This window comes from Acartia tonsa, chromosome 6 (assembly GCF_053477335.1).
Source record: "Acartia tonsa isolate MP-2025a chromosome 6, ASM5347733v1, whole genome shotgun sequence".
Taxonomy (NCBI): Eukaryota; Metazoa; Arthropoda; class Copepoda; order Calanoida; family Acartiidae; genus Acartia; species Acartia tonsa.
Window position 1 is genome coordinate 34,380,505 of NC_137265.1, and position 20,038 is coordinate 34,400,542.

At 36.4% G+C, this 20,038-nt stretch overlaps 1 protein-coding gene across 2 annotated transcripts in view; it reads left to right on the forward strand.

The window, feature by feature from the left end:
- Positions 1–20,038, forward strand: part of LOC145322471 (uncharacterized) — a 68,319-nt gene that overhangs the window by 6,448 nt on the left and 41,833 nt on the right. Inside the window, exons 12-26 of one of the 2 annotated variants that reach the window (XM_080164476.1) lie at positions 219–311; positions 608–725; positions 1,245–1,384; positions 1,764–1,841; positions 2,118–2,210; positions 11,424–11,518; positions 12,061–12,199; positions 12,755–12,832; positions 13,020–13,090; positions 13,577–13,726; positions 16,902–17,031; positions 17,851–17,944; positions 18,317–18,426; positions 18,713–19,216; positions 19,647–19,757. In XM_080164476.1, the coding sequence (XP_080020602.1) occupies positions 219–311; positions 608–725; positions 1,245–1,384; positions 1,764–1,841; positions 2,118–2,210; positions 11,424–11,518; positions 12,061–12,199; positions 12,755–12,832; positions 13,020–13,090; positions 13,577–13,726; positions 16,902–17,031; positions 17,851–17,944; positions 18,317–18,426; positions 18,713–19,216; positions 19,647–19,757 (2,004 nt within the window). The remainder of the gene's footprint in view (positions 1–218; positions 312–607; positions 726–1,244; positions 1,385–1,763; positions 1,842–2,117; positions 2,211–11,423; positions 11,519–12,060; positions 12,200–12,754; positions 12,833–13,019; positions 13,091–13,576; positions 13,727–16,901; positions 17,032–17,850; positions 17,945–18,316; positions 18,427–18,712; positions 19,217–19,646; positions 19,758–20,038) is intronic. The other variant, XM_080164477.1, reaches the window with a different exon arrangement.

Below are 20,038 nucleotides of genomic sequence, written 5' to 3' on the forward strand. Positions count from 1 at the left end.
TGCCCCCCTTTTCCCTCTTGTTTTTCTATGCCCAACAAGGCACTCTAGGTAAAGGAAAACTATTTCATATTTTGTTAACAGACTTATTTGTGACGCATATACTAAGTTTTCATTCATTGACCTATCCCTGTATCCCTGATTTAAAGTTACTAAATGTTTGTCCCTGAACACTTAAACTTTTAAAAATGATTATTATTGAGACAAAATGTATTGTATAGGGAACCGGAAACAGCATTGAAGAGGCCAAGGAAGCCGCTGCCAAACTTATGATGGCCCAAATTGGACCCTACATTGAAGATTCAGACTGGCAGGTAAAAATTCACCCCAAAGTGAAATTCATCTCTTAATTGTTTTAAAGTTTTTGGCTCAAAAGACAAGACTACACCGTGGCATACTAAATACGTTAAGGAATACGTTATACTTCTGATATAACATTCTCCTGATATCTTTAATTTGTAATTAATGTGTTTAAATTTCTGATTATTTTTTAAAAATACATCAAATTCTTTGAAATACAATACAATACAATACATGAACCGGTTTTAATCAAGTGTAAATTGATCGAATTAGGATTCATCAGGAAAATCTTATAATAAATAATATCCAGGCCTCCATAGATGACCTGAAGAGTAGTGTGCCTGAACAGTATGCCTCCAGCTGGGAGCAACCAATTTTGGATGCCAGGCATGTCCCTATGACTAACAAGGAAGGTGCTCCATTGAAAGGTACGATTTTTTTAGTAATATAGCTATTCTATACATTGCCAATTTCATCACACAAGTTTTATCCAGTAAAATACAGTATTTCTCACAATAAAAAGAACATATAATACTCCCTATTTGTTGATAATCGTAGCTAACTTGTTAAACACCTTGATTGTACGATATCTTTTGACTTAACCCTCTGCATTATATAGCGTAAATGAGGTTGTGCCCGCTTTCCGTCAGGGTACCGGGTTCGAACCTGGACAACTTGGCATAATGTTAGAGAAATTAAAATGATACTTACTGCTGCAATGTCTTGCCCGTTAACAGGTGCAACTCATAACAATGCACAGTTAGGACATTAAGACATAGGTCGTGCAATTAATGAGCTTGTTGTCTATTGGGTATTCGTAACCAAATACCGTTCGGTGATAGAGTAACACGTTCAGTTCAATTGAACGATGCTATAAGGCTCTTGGACGAAGTCAAAGGGGACCTCTACCTCCAAATGTAATAGGTCATTATTTATTTTAATTATAGGAGAATCTGGAAGTCCCCAATATGAAGTAGAGGCTAAGTACGGGCCTATCACTTGTATCAGTATTGCGGATAATCTCAATACTTCTCTCTCCGCATGCATCAAACATTTCAAGAACTTCCTACAAAATCAAGATTTGGAGGTGATTTTTATATTTAAAGGCTGTAGAAAATACTTTGTATATTGTAAACAAATATAAACAAGGAATTTTATTCAATAGAAGTGAACAAAAGTCTGATAATCTATAAATAAAAGTAGTAGAACGTTTTTGTGTGTGTCTATGTGTCTGAAGCGAATGATTTTGCTAACTGCTGAACTGATATGCTTCCCCTTTAAAGTGAAGCTACTCATTAGGTCCAGGGAAGGTTTATAACTATTTTGGGGGGATGGTAATACTACCCTCCCAACCTACAGTTAGACGTGAATAATCAAAACCCCCCCATTCTCTCCATCCCTTACTCTAGTGTCCCTAGAGACATTAGAACAGAAGAATAACATTATTATTTTGATTTTTCTTCTAGAAAACCTTGGAGCAACCAGAAAAACCTGAACTGGAAGAAATGGAAGTAGACAAAGAGTTAAATCAACCTTACGTTCAGGTTTAAAATTTGTTTAAGAGGAGCTAACCTTTAACAGTCAGTCAGTCATTTCTCAGAAGGATTGAGATTTACTTGGTTGCTATCAGAGATAGAATGTTGAAATTCTAAAAAATATTAGTTTAAAATTTTCCGGTAGGTATTGCTTTTAATAACTCACTTTTTTATCAAGTAACTTTTAGAAATCAACTTTAGAAAGCTATTTTTGCTTTAATTCATGTTAAATGATACAAGTATCCTTTCTTTTATTATTCAAATAATTGTATTATTATATTTTAGGGTCCTGGAATAATTGAAGTACGAATGGAAGGACCCAACTACAAAGGACAGATAGATAATGTTGTTCCTCCTCTAGATGTTTTCATTCTTCAGGTTAGTGCAGATTTTTTAAAGAACAAGGACAATAAGGTCCACAACAAGTAGCACAACGAAATATTACACGTACGTAAATAATTGCCTAGGTATAGTAATAAGTAATCAAGACCTAGCCTAGGATATAAATTGTTAATAATAATGACCCAAGAATAGGTTAAATAAATATGATTTATGTCATTTAGACTGAAGAGGGCACCATGTTTACCGACATATACATATTTTAAATAAATAACCCTTGAATGAATTGATACACTAGATGGGCTATTAGACACAAAAAACCATCAAAATTATAAAGATTATAATTGAGATTTTTGTTCATATTTGGTGAAAGTAATTTAATCAAAAAGCAACAACTTTTAAACGATATTCTCTCATTTTTTACCTTAAAAAATATTTTATCTGAGGAAAAACTTATCCTTTGTCACTGTCCAAACTATTATCATATCTTTTAACTATTTTAATCATCTAATGTAAATGTTATTATATTTTCGAAAGATTTGCGGAAAGGAAAGTTCTCGCCTGTTTATGGTGCTCAAGAATAATATACATGGAACTGTATCAAAACTAATATTTCATCATATTCTAGAAAGAACTGCGGAAAGGAAAGTTCCCGCCTGGTTATGGTGCTCAAGATACATGGAACTGTATCAAAACTAATATTTCATCATATTCTAGAAAGAACTGCGGAAAGGAAAGTTCCCGCCTGGTTATGGTGCTCAAGATACATGGTGATAAAATGGCCCTAGGCCAATAAAACTGGTATCTTTAGGAATAGATACCGTACGCACCTTTAATATAACACACGCACTGTGGCAGCTGTTCTACATCTCATTATAAACACCAAACTATATGAAATAGAAATAATAGAGATAAAACACCAAAGCCTTAACTAAATAAATCAAAGAATGATATCTGCAATAAAACAAGGATAGGAATGTACATGGTTATATTTTCATGTATGAGCATACAAAATAAGATATTACTAAAACATATTAATAAATACAATGTATTGAGTTTCGGTAGGGCAAACTCTAGCCAGGATTCTTCTTTATGTGATAGCTGAAACATAAATAAAATTATCACATAAAAGTTCACACATTAATTACTATCTTCTGTACGTGTCTTTCCTTTCTTGCTCTTCTTTTTCTTTCTCCTTTCACCCTTGTCCTGCTCCTTGGTATCTTCAACCAGTCTGTCATAGAGGTCTTCAAGGTGACGGCGGCTCTCAATGACATCTTCCTTCTCACGGCGCTCGTGGTCACGTTCATCACGGAGCTCATAGTAATCAGTGAGCAGCTCATGATTTTGCTCACTCAGTTCCCTGTACTGTCTGGATGAATCGCGGAGCTTCTGGTTCAGGATCCTGATGTGGCGCTCGTTACACTTGTCATAGTAGATGTAGGTGGCCAGCTCCTTTTCTAAGTCCTTGTCCTTGGCCTTCAGTGCTTCTTGTTTAAAGCGCTGGAGTTCGGTCAACTGGGAATTCAACGTCCGGAGGTCTACCTTAAGTTGGTGATTTTCAGATAGGATGGCTCCATAAGCAGACCAGATCTTCATATACTTCTCTTTTTGATCCGTTACCTCTGTTGTGGACTCTCCGGCACCAACATCGTTTAACGCATTATAAAATACGCAATCCGCTAAGTCGTTGTCTTTGCGGTCCTTGGCGATGGCGGCGGCACCAGCTTCACTTAACCGGCGGGATACAGAACTGCGGGACGAACGGCTACTATACCCAGAGCTGCTGGCTGTGCTGCTACCTTGAGCACTGTGATGTGCTTCATCTGTCCTGACAGCGGGGGCCTTCACAGGGGTGTTCGTCGTGGGTGGCACCAACCTTCTCCTCTTGTTCCTGGCCTCAGGTCTGGTCCTCGACAGAGAGCGGGAGGCTCCCTTCTTCTGCTGGTGGTCTACAAACAAACCAAGTCCACGCAGGTGTTCGACGATGGAGGGGGACTTCAAATATTTCATGGTGAGGCCTGGAGGTGTAGGAACTAAGCTGCTGGGGTCAGCCTTGGGGGTCAGCGGGTTCTCACACTTCATGCCGATTGTGATGTGTTTCACCAGGGGATTTATCACCTTTCTCAACCCATCCCTTGTGAGTGAAGAACCGAGTGAAGATCTTGATAAGAACTCGACATAAAGCTGCGGGTTTACACACAACACATGGTGGATTTTTGTTTCTCCAACAGCTGCTTGTGCAACATGAGGGGCTGCATCTTGTTGTCGGCGGCTAACTGGCGAACCCAGGTGTTGAATTGTGCAAAGATGTCCCAGCTCCTATGCTGGTCTGGCACAAACATACATTCCGCTGGGCTGAATTTATGGCGTCCCGAAGCGTTGGCTTTCACCTGGATCCTCTGGATGGACTCATAGATCTCATGAAGGAGATGTTCATGAACGAGGGTCTGATAAGCAATGCAGACAACATAGACGGGGTTCTTGTCCTCTAGAAGAAGCATGATGCGAGCTTCAATCTCGCCTAGAGTGTTGGAATACATGTTATACCAGTTTATCATGTATTTTGGGTCCAAAACACAGTCAGGCGGGCAGGGACGATCCGCAATCACATAGCGGTCTTCGACTGGAATCTCCATGGTGACAGTGGACTCCTCAACGGTCATGGGGGCGGCCTCGCCTCCTGGGTACTCGCAATCCTTGGCAGACATCTAAAAAAAATTGTATATTTTTAGATGTTGACATAAAGAGACTTGTCTTAGTAAACAGACAACTTCCTTATGTTCAAAAAACGAAACAAATTTGTAAATGAACAAAAAAAACTTTTTAGAAAGGCTTTTTAGATGTGTTTTGTTTCGAAGGATTAAGCAATTCCTTACGATGAAAAGAACAAACTTAGGTCAGTTTGTTAAATAGGACTTATGTAATAAACCACTACACATAATGCGTCGAAAAAAATAAATATTGCATAGTATTGCATTTTTCTTTTGTAGAAGAAATCTTTTTAACAGAATCGAGTTTTTATTGAGAAACGACGATTCAAGCGTCACGTTAGTAAACTTGACATTATAAAGATTGAATTTAGAAACAAAATTATTTGTTAAAAAATAATTAAACACATACTTTTTCTACTAAAAAAAACGAGAGTTGGTGAAACGCGTTTGTACGCAAAAAAAAAACGAGAGTACGCATTGAAAAGCTACACATATTCGTTTCAATCAAGCAAATAAAAAAACTTGAAAAAACAGTAATTTTTAAAACTCATAAAATTAGGAATTTTTATGAAAGAAAACTTACATTGAAAGAAAGTAGAGCGTTTGTAGGGTTGATTTGTAGGTTGTTTTGCTGTATAGAGCACAAGCGAACTGATTTAAGACACATATTTTTAAAATAAAGTAAATTTTTGTAGAAACTTGTTGTCCAGTGAATGGTTTAGAAACGACTAGAACGTGCGGGGCTCGTGAGCGCACGGAGCTTTGGAATGCCGCGTTAAAAAATGAATATTTTTAGTGAAGACGACCTATCTTAACCAATTTTGGTAAGGATAAGATTTCGTTTTTGAATAACGAGATTAATAATTGTAAAATAATTTATTTTTCAGAAATAAAATTGATACTTTAAGTATATACAAAAAAATGTTTTTCATTTGAGAATAAAGAACATTTTTGGCACATTAGTAAGTGCGCCTAATAGCTGCAAGGCTTTCGGGGCTAATTAACCCTGTTTGAAGAACATTTAAAAGCTTTGTACCATCTGCACCCTTTTTGGTTAGTACACCACTCAATTGGTGTTCTCCCTTCACCCAAATAATTGAGTTAACTTCCTTTCTTGTCAAACATTCTTGGATTGAAGCTATTTCTCGACGTAGTCTCCTTTCAGCACAGTTTGTGCTTGAATGAATTGTGTCATAGGAATCCTTGTTGTCAATAATAGCTCTGAGCTTTAGGTCATATTTGTGACCTGTCATGTCTTGCAAAAGCTTCCTAGTAGCTATTGCAGCGTCCATGCCATTGTAAAGGCTTAGAGCTTCTGCTGCTAGAGTTGAGTGAACAACATGTTTGGCTTTATTAGCTTTCCAATCAAGAGCAGCTGCTCTGCCAGATTTTGGATCTACAAGAAACAAAATATAAGCAACAGCACTGTCTTTTGCTTCATTCAGGTTTCCATGTGAAGCATCAGTGTACAGAAATAATTCAGCAGTGTTGAGATCAATCTTTGGTATTCTGACCATTGCCTCATCTTTTAGCCTGAGTATGGTTTTCTTTGCAGCTTTCAAATCTGCGACTCTTCCTCCTTTGAACTTTGTTGAAAGATTGATGAGATCAAAAGCTAGATCTGGCCTGGTACTTCTGACTGTCCAGTTTAAAGATCCAACCATTCTCCTCAAAGAAGTAAGTTCCTCTTCTGTCATAGGTTCTTCTAACTGTAGAAGTCTCTTGGTGTCCAAAACTGGGATTTGAACTCTTTTTACATAATCTCTTTGGTCTAGAGTAATTCCATCATCATTTTGGTTCAATTTGAAACCTGTATACATGAAGTTGCCTTGTTCTGATTTTCCAACTTTGAATATGGAAAGAACTTGTGGCATGATGACATTGATGAAATACTGGTTGCCAGCGTGAATGAAATCATCCACATGCAGACCAATGAATCCTTGTAGCACACCGTCTTTGATCAGGTAGAATAAACCATAATCATCATCTGCTCTCTTGAAACCTAGTTTGTAGAGTCTATCTTCAACTTTACCATACCACTGCTTGCTAGCATCTTTGAGACCATATAAGCATTTGTTTAATAGCCATAAGAAACCTGCAGCATTGGCCTCTTTTGGAGGTTTGACATAGACTATTCTGTCTAGGTCATTACCTTGCAGAAAAGCAGAACGAATATCTGTTGTTTCAATTTTCCAGCCAAGTGCAGCTGTTAAAGCTAGTACAATCCTCAGCGAGGATTTATGCATTGTAGGTGAATCCTTGGGAATGTCAGCTGTTTCTTGGAAACCTCTTGCTGTAAGTCTGGCTCTTGTTTCAGTGCCTTTCTCAGTCATTACCCAGGTGGTTGTTATTCTCTCCTGTCCTTCATCTTTAACTTCTGTGTAAGTATTGAACTCTTTCAACTTTTCTAGCTCATTGAATTTGGCTTGTATGCATTCATCAGAGTTATGTCTATCTCTGGGAACTAGTACAGCAAGTATTTCATGACTGACCATCATAATGATTTCAGCATCCTCATTGATCTTTCTGTATTCTTGAGTAGCCATATCAGTAGCAAACTTCTCTCCTGAATCTAGTTCTATGTTGTACCAAGTGCTACTTGCCTTGCAAGAAGCTTTGCCAGCTCTATTCATGATTATGCCAGGTTTCCAGGAGTTATCAACTTTGATCATGATTCTTTCTTGTTGTTTGAAAACAAGATTACTGGTACTCTTGGATTTGGTGGTTTTAGGTCTACCCACACTCTTCTTTTGCATGGGAGCTTGATTGTTGTCCTCTGCATGATCTGTTTCTTGATGCTCAATCTCCTCTGTGTTAGATGATTCATTGGTGTCATTTTCATCATTTTGAATCTCAGTGTTGTCTGTAGTTGTGTTGTTGATTTCGGGTTGTTGGACTATGTTTCCTCTTTCTCTTGAGGAATCATCATCTTGTGTGTTCTCATTATTATCATTAGAAGCTTGTGCTTCTTGCATTACTTCTTTCTCTACATCTGCACCTGCAATCTCTCCTGCTTCAATTCTCTGTCTCAATTCTTCTTTCACAGGTAAGAGTCTATTGGCACTGACTCTTGAGCAATATCCTCCATGTCTGATCATGATGACTTTGTTGTCCTGCCACATTACTTTGCCTGGGCCAAGCCATCTGTCATCTTTTTCTCTGCGATAGTATACATAGTCTCCAGGTTGGTAGATATGATCAGCTGTGCGGATCTTGGATCGTAATGCCAGCTTAAGCTTTTCACAATTTTGTGCTTTTATGAAAGCTGCTTTGGCTGCAGTCATTGCTTTCATATTGTCATCAAACACTTGGCAATGTGTTTTGATTTCTAATGCTGTGGGTGGTGATTCAAGAATATCAACCACATTTGGTTTTCTGCCAAAAACCAGTTCATAAGGTGAGAATCCATAAATGCTGGATAATACATTTTTGGCATAGCATGACCAAGCGATCGCTGTTTCGAAATCAAGCGCTGGGTAGTCAACAACTACTTGTGTTAGAATGTTGTCTACCAGGTAGTGATGCTTTTCAGCATATGAATTTTGCCATGGGCTTGATGCACCTGTGGTGTGAATTTTGATGTCCAACATACTACATACTTCTGTCATAAAGTTGTTACTAAACTCACCTCCATTGTCAAACCAGAATTGGCTAGGCTTGCCAAAGATTCTGATCCATAGCCTTATTATAGCCTTGATGACAACTTGTGGATCCTTTGAAGGGATCACGGTGCCTAGTGTGTACCTTGTGAAACAGTCTACTAAATATAGAATGTATTTGTTGTTGAAGATTTTTAAATCCATGGCAACAACATCATTGAAATCTTTGGAGGGATTTAACGCTACAGCAGGCCTATCTGGACTGCGTTTACGCAATAGGCAACCTTCACATCCATTGATAATCTTATCAATGATGGGTGCAAAAGAATCATCATATTGATCCGCGGATTTTAAAAAATCAATAAAGACCTTGCGTGGTCTGTGACCTAACTGACGATGTAACTTGTTTAGTAGCTTGTAAACTCTGTCAGTGCTCTCTTCTGTCAGATCAATATTCATTACCTCAGCAAGAAAAGCATTATCATCATCATCTTTGTCACCTAGTAAGTTGACAATAAAATGTCCGGCGGAGGTAGTATTAACCTTGAGAGGTTTGCCATTAGCAGTGGCAGTATCATTTGCCATGTCTAGGGCTATACCTAATTGCTTCATGTGGGATTTAGATAGTAAAAGAGGTATGTCACTATTGATGACATCAACAACAATTTCATGAGCATCTTTTCCTATAATGATAGGAATTTTGAATGCTTTACCTGATTTTAGGGATTGGTTGTTACCAAAGGTAAATTCTGTCCCTGTTGAAAATGGACCTTTAACCTTCCCTTTCATGTGCTTTGGCAACGCTTGCAAATAAATTTCCATCCACTTTTCCCCACTTACAGAACTTGTACAGCAAGTGTCAAGTGCAGCAGAACACAAAGATTCTGCTGTGAATCTACTGAGTTCAGCCTTATCATTTGTAAACAGGACTTTTTGCACATTGTCTTGTGCGTCCTCATATTCGTCGCTATCCCCTTCTGTTACTGAGCCCGGGTCAGAAACCTCCCCTTGCGTTACCATAGCTTGTTGGTCTCCTTTTCTCTTTTTGTAATAGAGACATTGTTTTTGTAAATGTTTGTGGGAACCACACTCCCTGCATTTTAACCTTCTCCCCATTTTATCTTTCGGATTTATATCCTCCTCCTCTTTTTGTTTACTAGAGTGGTTACTTGTATTGTTTCTATAGTTTTGTGAGCTATGAGAATTGTTGTAATTATTATTACCATTGTTATTGTTCCACTGATTGCTACTTGGATATGATTGCCCTTGCTTACCTTTGTACTGGTTCTTCCTTGCTTGCCATGCAGCAAATGCTTCTTCATGCTCCGTGAAAAAAGCTTCATCCAGCGGCTGGGACTCAACCTTACCTTGGCCGCATATCTCCCCTAGTGAATTAGTAAGAACAAACAACATTCTTTCTTTAACCTTCTCATACAGCTTATCGTCATCACAATCATCCATGTATCCCTTGAGCATCTCATACTGATGAGGCTCAAGGGATGCACTGAGCAATAGGATGAATGTCTTTTGTGTTTGATCGATAGCTACAGACTTGTTTTTACATTTATTACACGCTATGTCAAACTCTCGGATGTACTCGGCAATCTTTTGGCCAGATTTCCGTCTAAAAAAATGCACCTTTGCAAAGGCCTCTATACTTTGTGATCTAGGGGTTTTGCTTAGAATGCTATCAAGATATGCTAGTACTTTATCTATTCCGCCCTCGTCATTTGCGAGTTCTGACGGTCTGTGTTTAGCAAATAATCCCTCTTGTATATTGTTCCCAAACGTTTTACTTTTATTTGGCAACCCTGTAACAAGATAAGCCCCAAGTTTCTTTTTGGGGTGGTCCGTGGTGACCTTCCATAATTCTACGACGTCCTTGTATGCGTCATAACTGTCAAAGTCATTGAGCCTTGGAATCTCCAACCCAATCTTTAACTCTGTCTGTGTCATTTTGTCTCACCGTTAAGGCTTTGTTTTATCTTTCCACTGCCCTCCTTAATCCTTGTAATGATTTGAAGGCTAAGCTTTATAGAACCAACCCTGCGGTTGTCTTTACCTATTTCCTAAATAATAGCTTTATAGAACTACGTGTTCAAGTTCTGGTTTCGGGTAAACTACCTTGTAAGGTTAAAACACTGCATTTTGTGAAATGCTAGATTAGAAATATAGCCAGTTGTCCACTTTGCTACGTGTTATTTTATAGGTGGCCGTAGATCTCTTGTTTTTTGAAAAAAATTAACTACGCTAGTGCTAGCATTGATAAAATGGCCCTAGGCCAATAAAACTGGTATCTTTAGGAATAGATACCGTACGCACCTTTAATATAACACACGCACTGTGGCAGCTGTTCTACATCTCATTATAAACACCAAACTATATGAAATAGAAATAATAGAGATAAAACACCAAAGCCTTAACTAAATAAATCAAAGAATGATATCTGCAATAAAACAAGGATAGGAATGTACATGGTTATATTTTCATGTATGAGCATACAAAATAAGATATTACTAAAACATATTAATAAATACAATGTATTGAGTTTCGGTAGGGCAAACTCTAGCCAGGATTCTTCTTTATGTGATAGCTGAAACATAAATAAAATTATCACATAAAAGTTCACACACATGGAACTGTATCAAAACTAATATTTCATCATATTCTAGAAAGAACTGCGGAAAGGAAAGTTCCCGCCTGGTTATGGTGCTCAAGATAAATGGAACTGTATCAAAACTAATATTTCATCATATTCTAGAAAGAACTGCGGAAAGGAAAGTTCCCGCCTGGTTATGGTGCTCAAGATACATGGAACTGTATCAAAACTAATATTTCATCATATTCTAGAAAGAACTGCGGAAAGGAAAGTTCCCGCCTGGTTATGGTGCTCAAGATACATGGAACTGTATCAAAACTAATATTTCATCATATTCTAGAAAGAACTTCGGAAAGGAAAGTTCCCGCCTGGTTATGGTGCCCAAGATACATGGAATTGTATCAAAACTTTCTATTGCAATCGCTGCAACTCAAAGTAAGTTAAATTATAAGAGCTACATATTTGATATAACATTTAAATGTTTTCATTGATACAGAAGATATGTTTTATGAACTTTTTAGTTGTGAATTTATCCTTATGGGTTATACCTATAATAGGAAATTGTAAGGCTTTTCTATGTTCATTAAAATCTAACTGATCACTGAAACTAGTGAAATTCCTTTCCATGGAAGCTTTATATCTTTTTTCTGTTTTATCATTAGAGATTCCCCTAGATGTTACATTGCAACCGCTAGTACTTATTACAGCATAGAAGAACTAAAACCTCACCGTCGTTTTTAGAATGAACAAATTTCTTTATGCTATTTATCACATGCTTTGTTAACTTCTACGATGCTATGAAGTATGAAACCCATATCAGATTAAAAAGTATATTTGGCATCAAGAGGACATAAGATTTGTTGCTGGTTTATTTTGGAACGGGCCCTTTTACAAGCAGAAAATAATCAGCTGACTGTTTAAAGTGGTCCCTCAAACTGAAATATCTTTGCCTAATGATTTAACCATATTTATTTCAGATTGCCAGGCCCAGAGTCCATGGTGACCCACGTCAAAAATATTAGGCACTGGAGAAAAATTGGGAAATTCTTTATCAACAATCAGCTGATCCAAACTTTTAATCCAACCCAAGACCCCGTTACACCTATTAAGAAGGAGGTAAATTAATTTTTTACAGGGATCTTTAGAGAAGAGACAATTGTAGACAAACTGATATACATGCCCAATAATTAAATTAACCCTTTTTAAATAAAAGTTATTGGTTGAAAAGTTAGCAACTAACCCATCATAATTTATTTAAAAAGAATAATATAATCTCTCCAGAAGATTTACTAATTTAAAGCTTGTTCGACTTGCTTCATCAAATATTATTGTAATAAATACCTATCCAAAAAAATTATTTCTGTGCTACTTTTAGACATCATAATCATATTTATCGGTTCCAGGACAAACGCAGGAGTCCCAAACGTCGGAGTGGACAAACGCAGGAGTGTTAAAATATTAATTTTATTTAGTATTTCTATACAGAAAAGGTTAGGTTAAGATATGAATAAACAAATAAGCCCCCTGCAGGGGTTAGGCATTTAAAAAACCTGTAAGATGGTCTAAAAAAGGTTAGGTTAGGTTAAGTGTCCACTCCGACGTTTGTCCACTCCGTCGTTTGGGACTCCTGCGTTTGTCGTAGGACCATATTTATCTAATATTGATATGCAGGAAGAGACTGAAGAAGAGAAAGCTAGTCGCATTGCCGCGCAACCAATTGTCTGTGCAAATTGTGAAGAAGAAAACAGGGTAAGCCAAATTTTGTAAATAAAATAACAGTAAAACTTTGACTGTTCCATTAAGCTTTAATAGAGGCAATGATAAGCAAAAGCTGATATAATAATATTTGTTTTTCAACTTTTACATCAAAAATGCTTTTTAAATATTTTATTATTAATTCCTTTATTTTTAGTTTATTAATATATTGTATATTTAGAATGAGTTTGCCACTGGTCATTGCAAGGAGTGTGATGAATATTTGTGTTCTACCTGTCAAGAGGCGCATAAGTATGTTTTTCTTTTAAGCAAAAGTTTTCAATTATCTATTATTGTATTGTTATTTAGGTAAATAATGTTTTTAAATTTGAACAATGGAATAGCTTAAAAGCCTGTTGAGTTATAGTGGAAAACTGAATAATTTAAGCTGTCACTCTTTAGTTTAGAGTTGAGCACATCCTTTTTTCTTTTGCTTAAACGCTTTGCTGCAGTCAAAAAGACACTAATAGAAACTGGACTGCTGTGAAAAGTTTTAAATTAAGACTAGCGGTAAGACTGCAAATATATAAGGGGAGGGTGATTTCTTCGTTTGTTTATTTTTACTTTGGATTAGGTTAGTTTATATTGGGTACTTGGTAGCTCTGCAGGATTAGGGCCCCCCGCAGGAGTCATTATCTCCCCTTGCATCAATTACAATTTCAGTGCTCTTCTACATGCACTTAGATGGAAAGCTACTTAAAACTTAAAAAATTACTTTATGTAAAAATTATTGTTTAGGAAAACAAGATTGACTAAGAACCATGAGATTAGCAGCGAGGTGGCCGCACCAGAAATTAAACATCCCAAGAAAGACGAGGAAAATGGTGACAAGGTGGAGAAAGACAACCTCAAGTACCTCATTGCAGTATACAGATCTTGTACTAACAAGTAGGTTTTGATTATAGAAAACAAGGACAGGTATGCCCACAAGAAGCTCAACCATTACTGTTAACAATATATCAACTATTGCTGTCCAGTGCCGTGTACTGAATTTTTTTTATGATGAAAAAAATGATTTTCTAAAGATGCCAAAAAATAAGGGGGGGGGAAGTTTGTACAGTTATAGGAAATGAAATTCAGTACCAAATTTTGCCCTGGCCGTTTGGGCTTGTTTTTATAGTTATCAACCTAATTCTTTTTGTAAGCGCTCTTATATGATTGGATCTACCTGTAAAACTTTAAAACTTGAATTTTGGGACTTTCCCTTAAAGGGGCTAGTGGAGCAAAAGACCCCCTAACACTAAAATTTTAAGTTCTGAGCCTATTTTCAGAGATATTGTGACGATTTTTTTAATGAAAACACTTTTTAACAAAACCGAACTAAGTAGCCATTACAAATTTCATTTTGGGACTTTCCTTCTAGGGGCTAGTGGAGCAAAAGGCCCCCCAAACACTAAAATTTTAAGTTCTGAGCCTATTTTCAGAGATATATATTGAGATGATTTTTTTTATGAAAACTTTTTTCACAAAACCAAACTAAGTAGCCATTACAAATTTCATTTTGGGACTTTCCCTTAAAGGGGCTAGTGGAGCAAAAGACCCCCCAAACACTAAAATTTTAAATTCTGAGCCTATTTTCAGAGATATTGAGACGATTTTTTTAAATGAAAACACTTTTTAACAAAACCGAATTAAGTAGCCAATACAAATTTCATTTTGGGACTTTCCTTCTAGGGGCTAGTGGAGCAAAAGGCCCCCCAAACACTAAAATTTTAAGTTCTGAGCCTATTTTTAGAGATATTGAGATGATTTTTTTAATGAAAACATTTTTAACAAAACCGAATTAAGGAACCATTACAGATTTTATTTTGGGACTTTCCTTCTAGGGACTAGTGGAGCAAAAGGCCCCCCAAACACTGAAATTTTAAGTTCTGAGCCTATTTTTAGAGATATGAGATGATTTTTTTAATGAAAACATTTTTAACAAAACCGAATTAAGGACCATTACAGATTTTATTTTGGGACTTTCCTTCTAGGGACTAGTAGAGCAAAAGGCCCCCCAAACACTGAAATTTTAAGTTCTGAGCCTATTTTTAGAGATATGAGATGATTTTTTTAATGAAAACAATTTTTAACAAAACCGAATTAAGGAACCATTACAGATTTTATTTTGGGACTTTCCTTCTAGGGACTAGTGGAGCAAAAGGCCCCCCAAACACTGAAATTTTAAGTTCTGAGCCTATTTTTAGAGATATTGAGACGATTTTTTTAAATAAAAATATTTTTAAAGAAACCAAACTAAGTAGCCATTACAAATTTCATTTTGGGACTTTCCTTCTAGGGACTAGTGGAGCAAAAGGCCCCCAAACACTAAAATTTTAAGTTCTGAGCCTATTTTTAGAGATATTGAGATGATTTTTTTTAAATGAAAATATTTTTAACAAAACCGAACTAAGTAGCCATTGCAAATTTTATTTTGGGACTTTCCTTCTAGGGACTAGTGGAGCAAAAGACCCCCAAACACTAAAATTTTAAGTTCTAAGCTTATTTTTAAAGATATTATGGCTGATTTTTTTAATGAAAATTTTTTTCAAATAACTGAAATAAATAATCAGAAGATAAAATTTTAGTGTTTGGGGGTCTTTTGCTCCACTAGCCCCTGGAAGGAAAGTTCCAAAATGAAATTTGTATTGGCTACCTAGTTCGGTTTTGTTAAAAATGTTTTCATTAAAAAAATCATCTCAATATCTCTGAAAGTAGGCTCAGAACTTAAAATTTTAGTGTTTTGGGGTCTTTTGCTCCACTATTCCCTAGAAGGAAAGTCCCAAAATGAAATTTGTAATGGCGACTTAGTTCGGTTTTGTTAATAATGCTTTTATTAAAAAAATCGTCTCAATATCTCTAAAAATAGGCTCAGAACTTAAAATTTCAGTGTTTGGGGGGCCTTTTGCTCCACTAGCCCATAGAAGGAAAGTTCCAAAATGAAATTTGTATTGGCTACTTAGTTCGGTTTTGTTAAAAATGTTTTCATTAAAAAAATCGTCTCAATATCTCTGAAAATAGGCTCAGAACTTAAAATTTTAGTGTTTGGGGGTCTTTTGCTCAACTAGCCCCTAGAAGGAAAGTCCCAAAATGAAATTTGTAATGGCTACTTATTTCGGTTTGGTTAAAAATATTTTCATATTAAAATATCATCTCAATATCTCTGAAAATAGGCTCAGAACTTAAAATTTTAGTGTTAGGGGGTCTTTTGCTCAACTAGCCCCTAGAAGGAAAGTCCCAAAATGAAATTTGTAATGGCTACTTAGTTCGGTTTTGTTAAAAATATTTTCATTTTAAAAAATCATCTCAATATCTCTAAAAATAGACTCAGAACTTAAAATTTTAGTGTTTGGGGGGTCTCTTGCTCCACTAGCCCCTAGAAGGAAAGTCCCAAAATGAAATTTGTATTGGCTACTTAGTTCGGTTATGTTAAAAAGTGTTTTCATTAAAAAAATCGTCTCAATATCTCTGAAAATAGGCTCAGAACTTACAATTTTAGTGTTAGGGGGTCTTTTGCTCCACTAGCCCCTTTAAGGGAAAGTCCCAAAATGAAATTTGTAATGGCTACTTAGTTCGGTTTTGTGAAAAAAGTTTTCATAAAAAAAAATCATCTCAATATCTCTGAATATAGGCTCAGAACTTAAAATTTTAGTGTTTGGGGGGCCTTTTGCTCCACTAGCCCCTTGAAGGAAAGTCCCAAAATGAAATTTGTATTGGCTATTTAGTTCGGTTTTGTTAAAAAGTGTTTTCATTAAAAAAATCGTCTCAATATCTCAGAAAATAGACTCAGAACTTAAAATTTTAGTGTTTGGGGGTCTTTTGCTCCACTAGCCCCTTTAAGGGAAAGTCCCAAAATTCAAGTTTTAAAGTTTTACAGGTAGATCCAATCATATAAGAGCGCTTACAAAAAGAATTAGGTTGATAACTATAAAAACAAGCCCAAACGGCCAGGGCAAAATTTGGTACTGAATTTCATTTCCTATAACTGTACAAACTTCCCCCCCCCTTTCTAAATTGACTGATTTGATTTTGTCAACATATTTTCATTCATAAGTATGTAATCTATATCCTTTTTTCTTAGGTCCAAAACAAAGGCGTTTGCCCCTCCTCCAGTACAAGAAGATGGGGATTTTGGTAATCTTTATGAGGGAGAAGAGAAGCAAGATGATGAAGGGGGTGTTGAAGTAGAGCCCCCTAAAAATCAGGTTCAGGTATTTGATTTTAAAAGATTCCATTTGTTAATCTTGTTACTTTTTATTTGTTATCCATTGTTGAATTATAAGAGATAAAATTGTCACTCTGTATAAGGAAATAGTTTTGCGGTAGAATAAATTCTTGGGAGCCAATTGTTCAGCCGTTCAGGAGTTCTTAAGTGACATAAAGGCAGAGACAATGTAATATCGTCTTAAGGAAAAAGGATAAGAGGATGAATACTCACCCCTTTTTCATGGTAAAATACTACTTCCTCATCCCTAAATTTAGAAGCAGACGAAAATCAAAAACCGCCCAGGGCTTTTTGTAAGTCAATCATAAATAATAATGTGAATAAAAAGAAAAGCGATATTTAGCAAACAGCCGTGGGCGGTCAGAATCAGCTGAATGTTCATTATGAAAAAAATTTCCCCCTTTTTAGAAATAGAAGGATTCATCTTTCATGAACAAATTTTTTTAAATAAAAATAAAATTCTATGTAATTTTTAATTAAAACATTAAAACGAAAATATCTAATCTAATATTCTTGCCCTAAATATGGAAATAGTAAAAAGTAACCAAATATTTTTTTTTTAAAATTTTAATCCTCCCATTTGAAAAGTAGTGGAATAGCAATAAATTTTAGCGCGGCAACAGCGCTGAGTAGGCCTCTAGGCCCACTGCCTTTTTTCGTCTTCTAGTTGCTTCGATTCCTCTCTTTTATTTTTTTCTCTATGAATATCGTCCACTTTTAAGAAGTGTTTTGATGTCTAACCAGTAGATGTTTTTATACCTGCATTATTAAAATCTAAAAATACATTTTTCTTTTTTCTCTCCAGAATAAAGGCGAAGACAACGGCCAGGGTTGGGATGAAACCCCGGATGGTATGGGGCAAATGGGACTCCCAACAATGACAGCCAAAGCACCGCAAGGTATTTATTTTCATTTTCTCATGATCTACTCCGTCTATGTAAAATATTATTATTGATATGATGTTGTTATTGTAATACAATAATTTGAGATAAAACTGTAAGAGTTGTGTCATTTATAGATTGACAAAAAGAAAGTTTAAGATCATAAAAATGTAAAACTATAATAAAATAATTTTACACAAAGCAATAGGTTTCTAAGTTTGCATAAAGGGTAGGATAGAAATCACAACGGACTGACAGAATTAGTTATAGATTTAATTTTCAATATACATTTTTTGCCAAACAAAACAATCATTATTTAGTAATAGATAAAAAGCTATGTTTTGGAAGCCTGAGTAGCTTTATTATTAAAATTTATCAATCAACTTTCAGGTGGAGAAGACTGGGACATGTACTATCAAGACCCGCAAGGAGGAGGTGAGGAATGGAATCAAGGTGGAGGTTGGGGAGAACAACAGTGGGGTCAGGATCCTAATCAACAGGTAATCAAATTCATTACTGTGATATTGATTACAATGTTCTCTAATATAACAGCTATGCCTATTCAACAAGACAAGGAGTTTTGTTTTCTCATTTAACAATTTAATACATGAAATACAGAAAACAGCTGTATCTAACAGAACAAACTTATTTCTTATTTTCTCAAAGTTAGGTATAGAAGACATCATTATATTTCGATATTTCTTTGATAAATAAGCAGCAGAGCTAAGTAGATGATTAATGTTTTCATTGAAATTATTTGACTTAACCATACCTTTATTTAATCAGGGCTGGTTTGACGAATTCGGCAACTGGGTGGATCCCAATGCTATGCCAGCATTTGATGAATGGGGCAACCCCATTCCACCATTAATGGGAGGTCCCCAAATGGGACCCCCTATGGGTGGTCCATTTGGAGGCCCTATGGGCCCGATGGGAGGGCCCATGGGACCCCCTCACATGATGGGAGGCCCCTGGGGTCCAGGACCTCCACCCCAACATATGCACGGCCGTGGTGGCTGGAGGGGCGGCGGACCACCGATGGGATTTAATGATCGCGGAGGTTGGGGAGGTGGTGGTGGTCCAAACTGGAGGGGAAGAGGTGGTGGTAACTGGGGAAGAGGTGGTGGTGGTTTTGACAGAGGTGGTTGGGGTGGAGGAGGGGGTGGGCCACGTGGGCGGGGTCGTGGAGGCCGTGGTGGTGGTGGTAATGGAGCTATGAATGAGGTCCCGACTCCTGGTACTAAAGGCTTTAAGTCTGGTACGCAGGGAGCACTCACTTATGATTCAAAGGTAAAAAAATATTAGTAATTAGAATATTGTTGTGATAAATAATTAGTAATGTAATGGAATATTATAGAAAGAAACTCTGCTTGATTGTAATAAGAATGCCTTTAAAAGATAATAATTTTGATCTGCTTTTATTCGTTGGATTTATTTTAATCTTTAAAAAATACCCTTTTCACAGTAAAAAAAAACAATTACAGTAACTGACACTGATACCCAAAGGTTTATAACAACTTTTTCTTAATCGTTGGATCAAAATCTTTGGAAATTTTTAAATTTAAATATGATAGGTTAGTTCAAAAGTTTAATTTATTGAAGGGGTAATTTTGTTTATTACTATTGGCGATGTACTTCAATTTATCGTGCAATCCATTGAGATACCTGATAACAACCACTAATACCTGATTCTATTACTAAATATTGCTTTGTGTGCCAGGGATATGGATATGAGGCTAAAAATGTGAGTAAAAAGAAGAAAGAAGAACTGCGCACAGACTTGTCAAAACTTGCTGCTGGCGGCGAAGATGCTGTTAAAGATCTGACAGAGGTATGTAATCCTTCAATGAAAAGAAAATTGAATCTGATTCCAAAGCTTAGATAATTCATCTAGACCAGTATACTGATTATATACTGACTAGGGTTGGGCCGGAGACTTTTTTGGCCGGATACCGGATATCCGGCTGATTTATAATGCCGAATATCTGGTTCCGGCCAGATATCTGGCCAACGTTCGATATCCGGCAATTTACCGGCTATCCAGCCGGATATCCGGCGTCAAAAATCAGCCGGATATCATGTAACCGGATAGTTTTAATATCCTGTATCCGG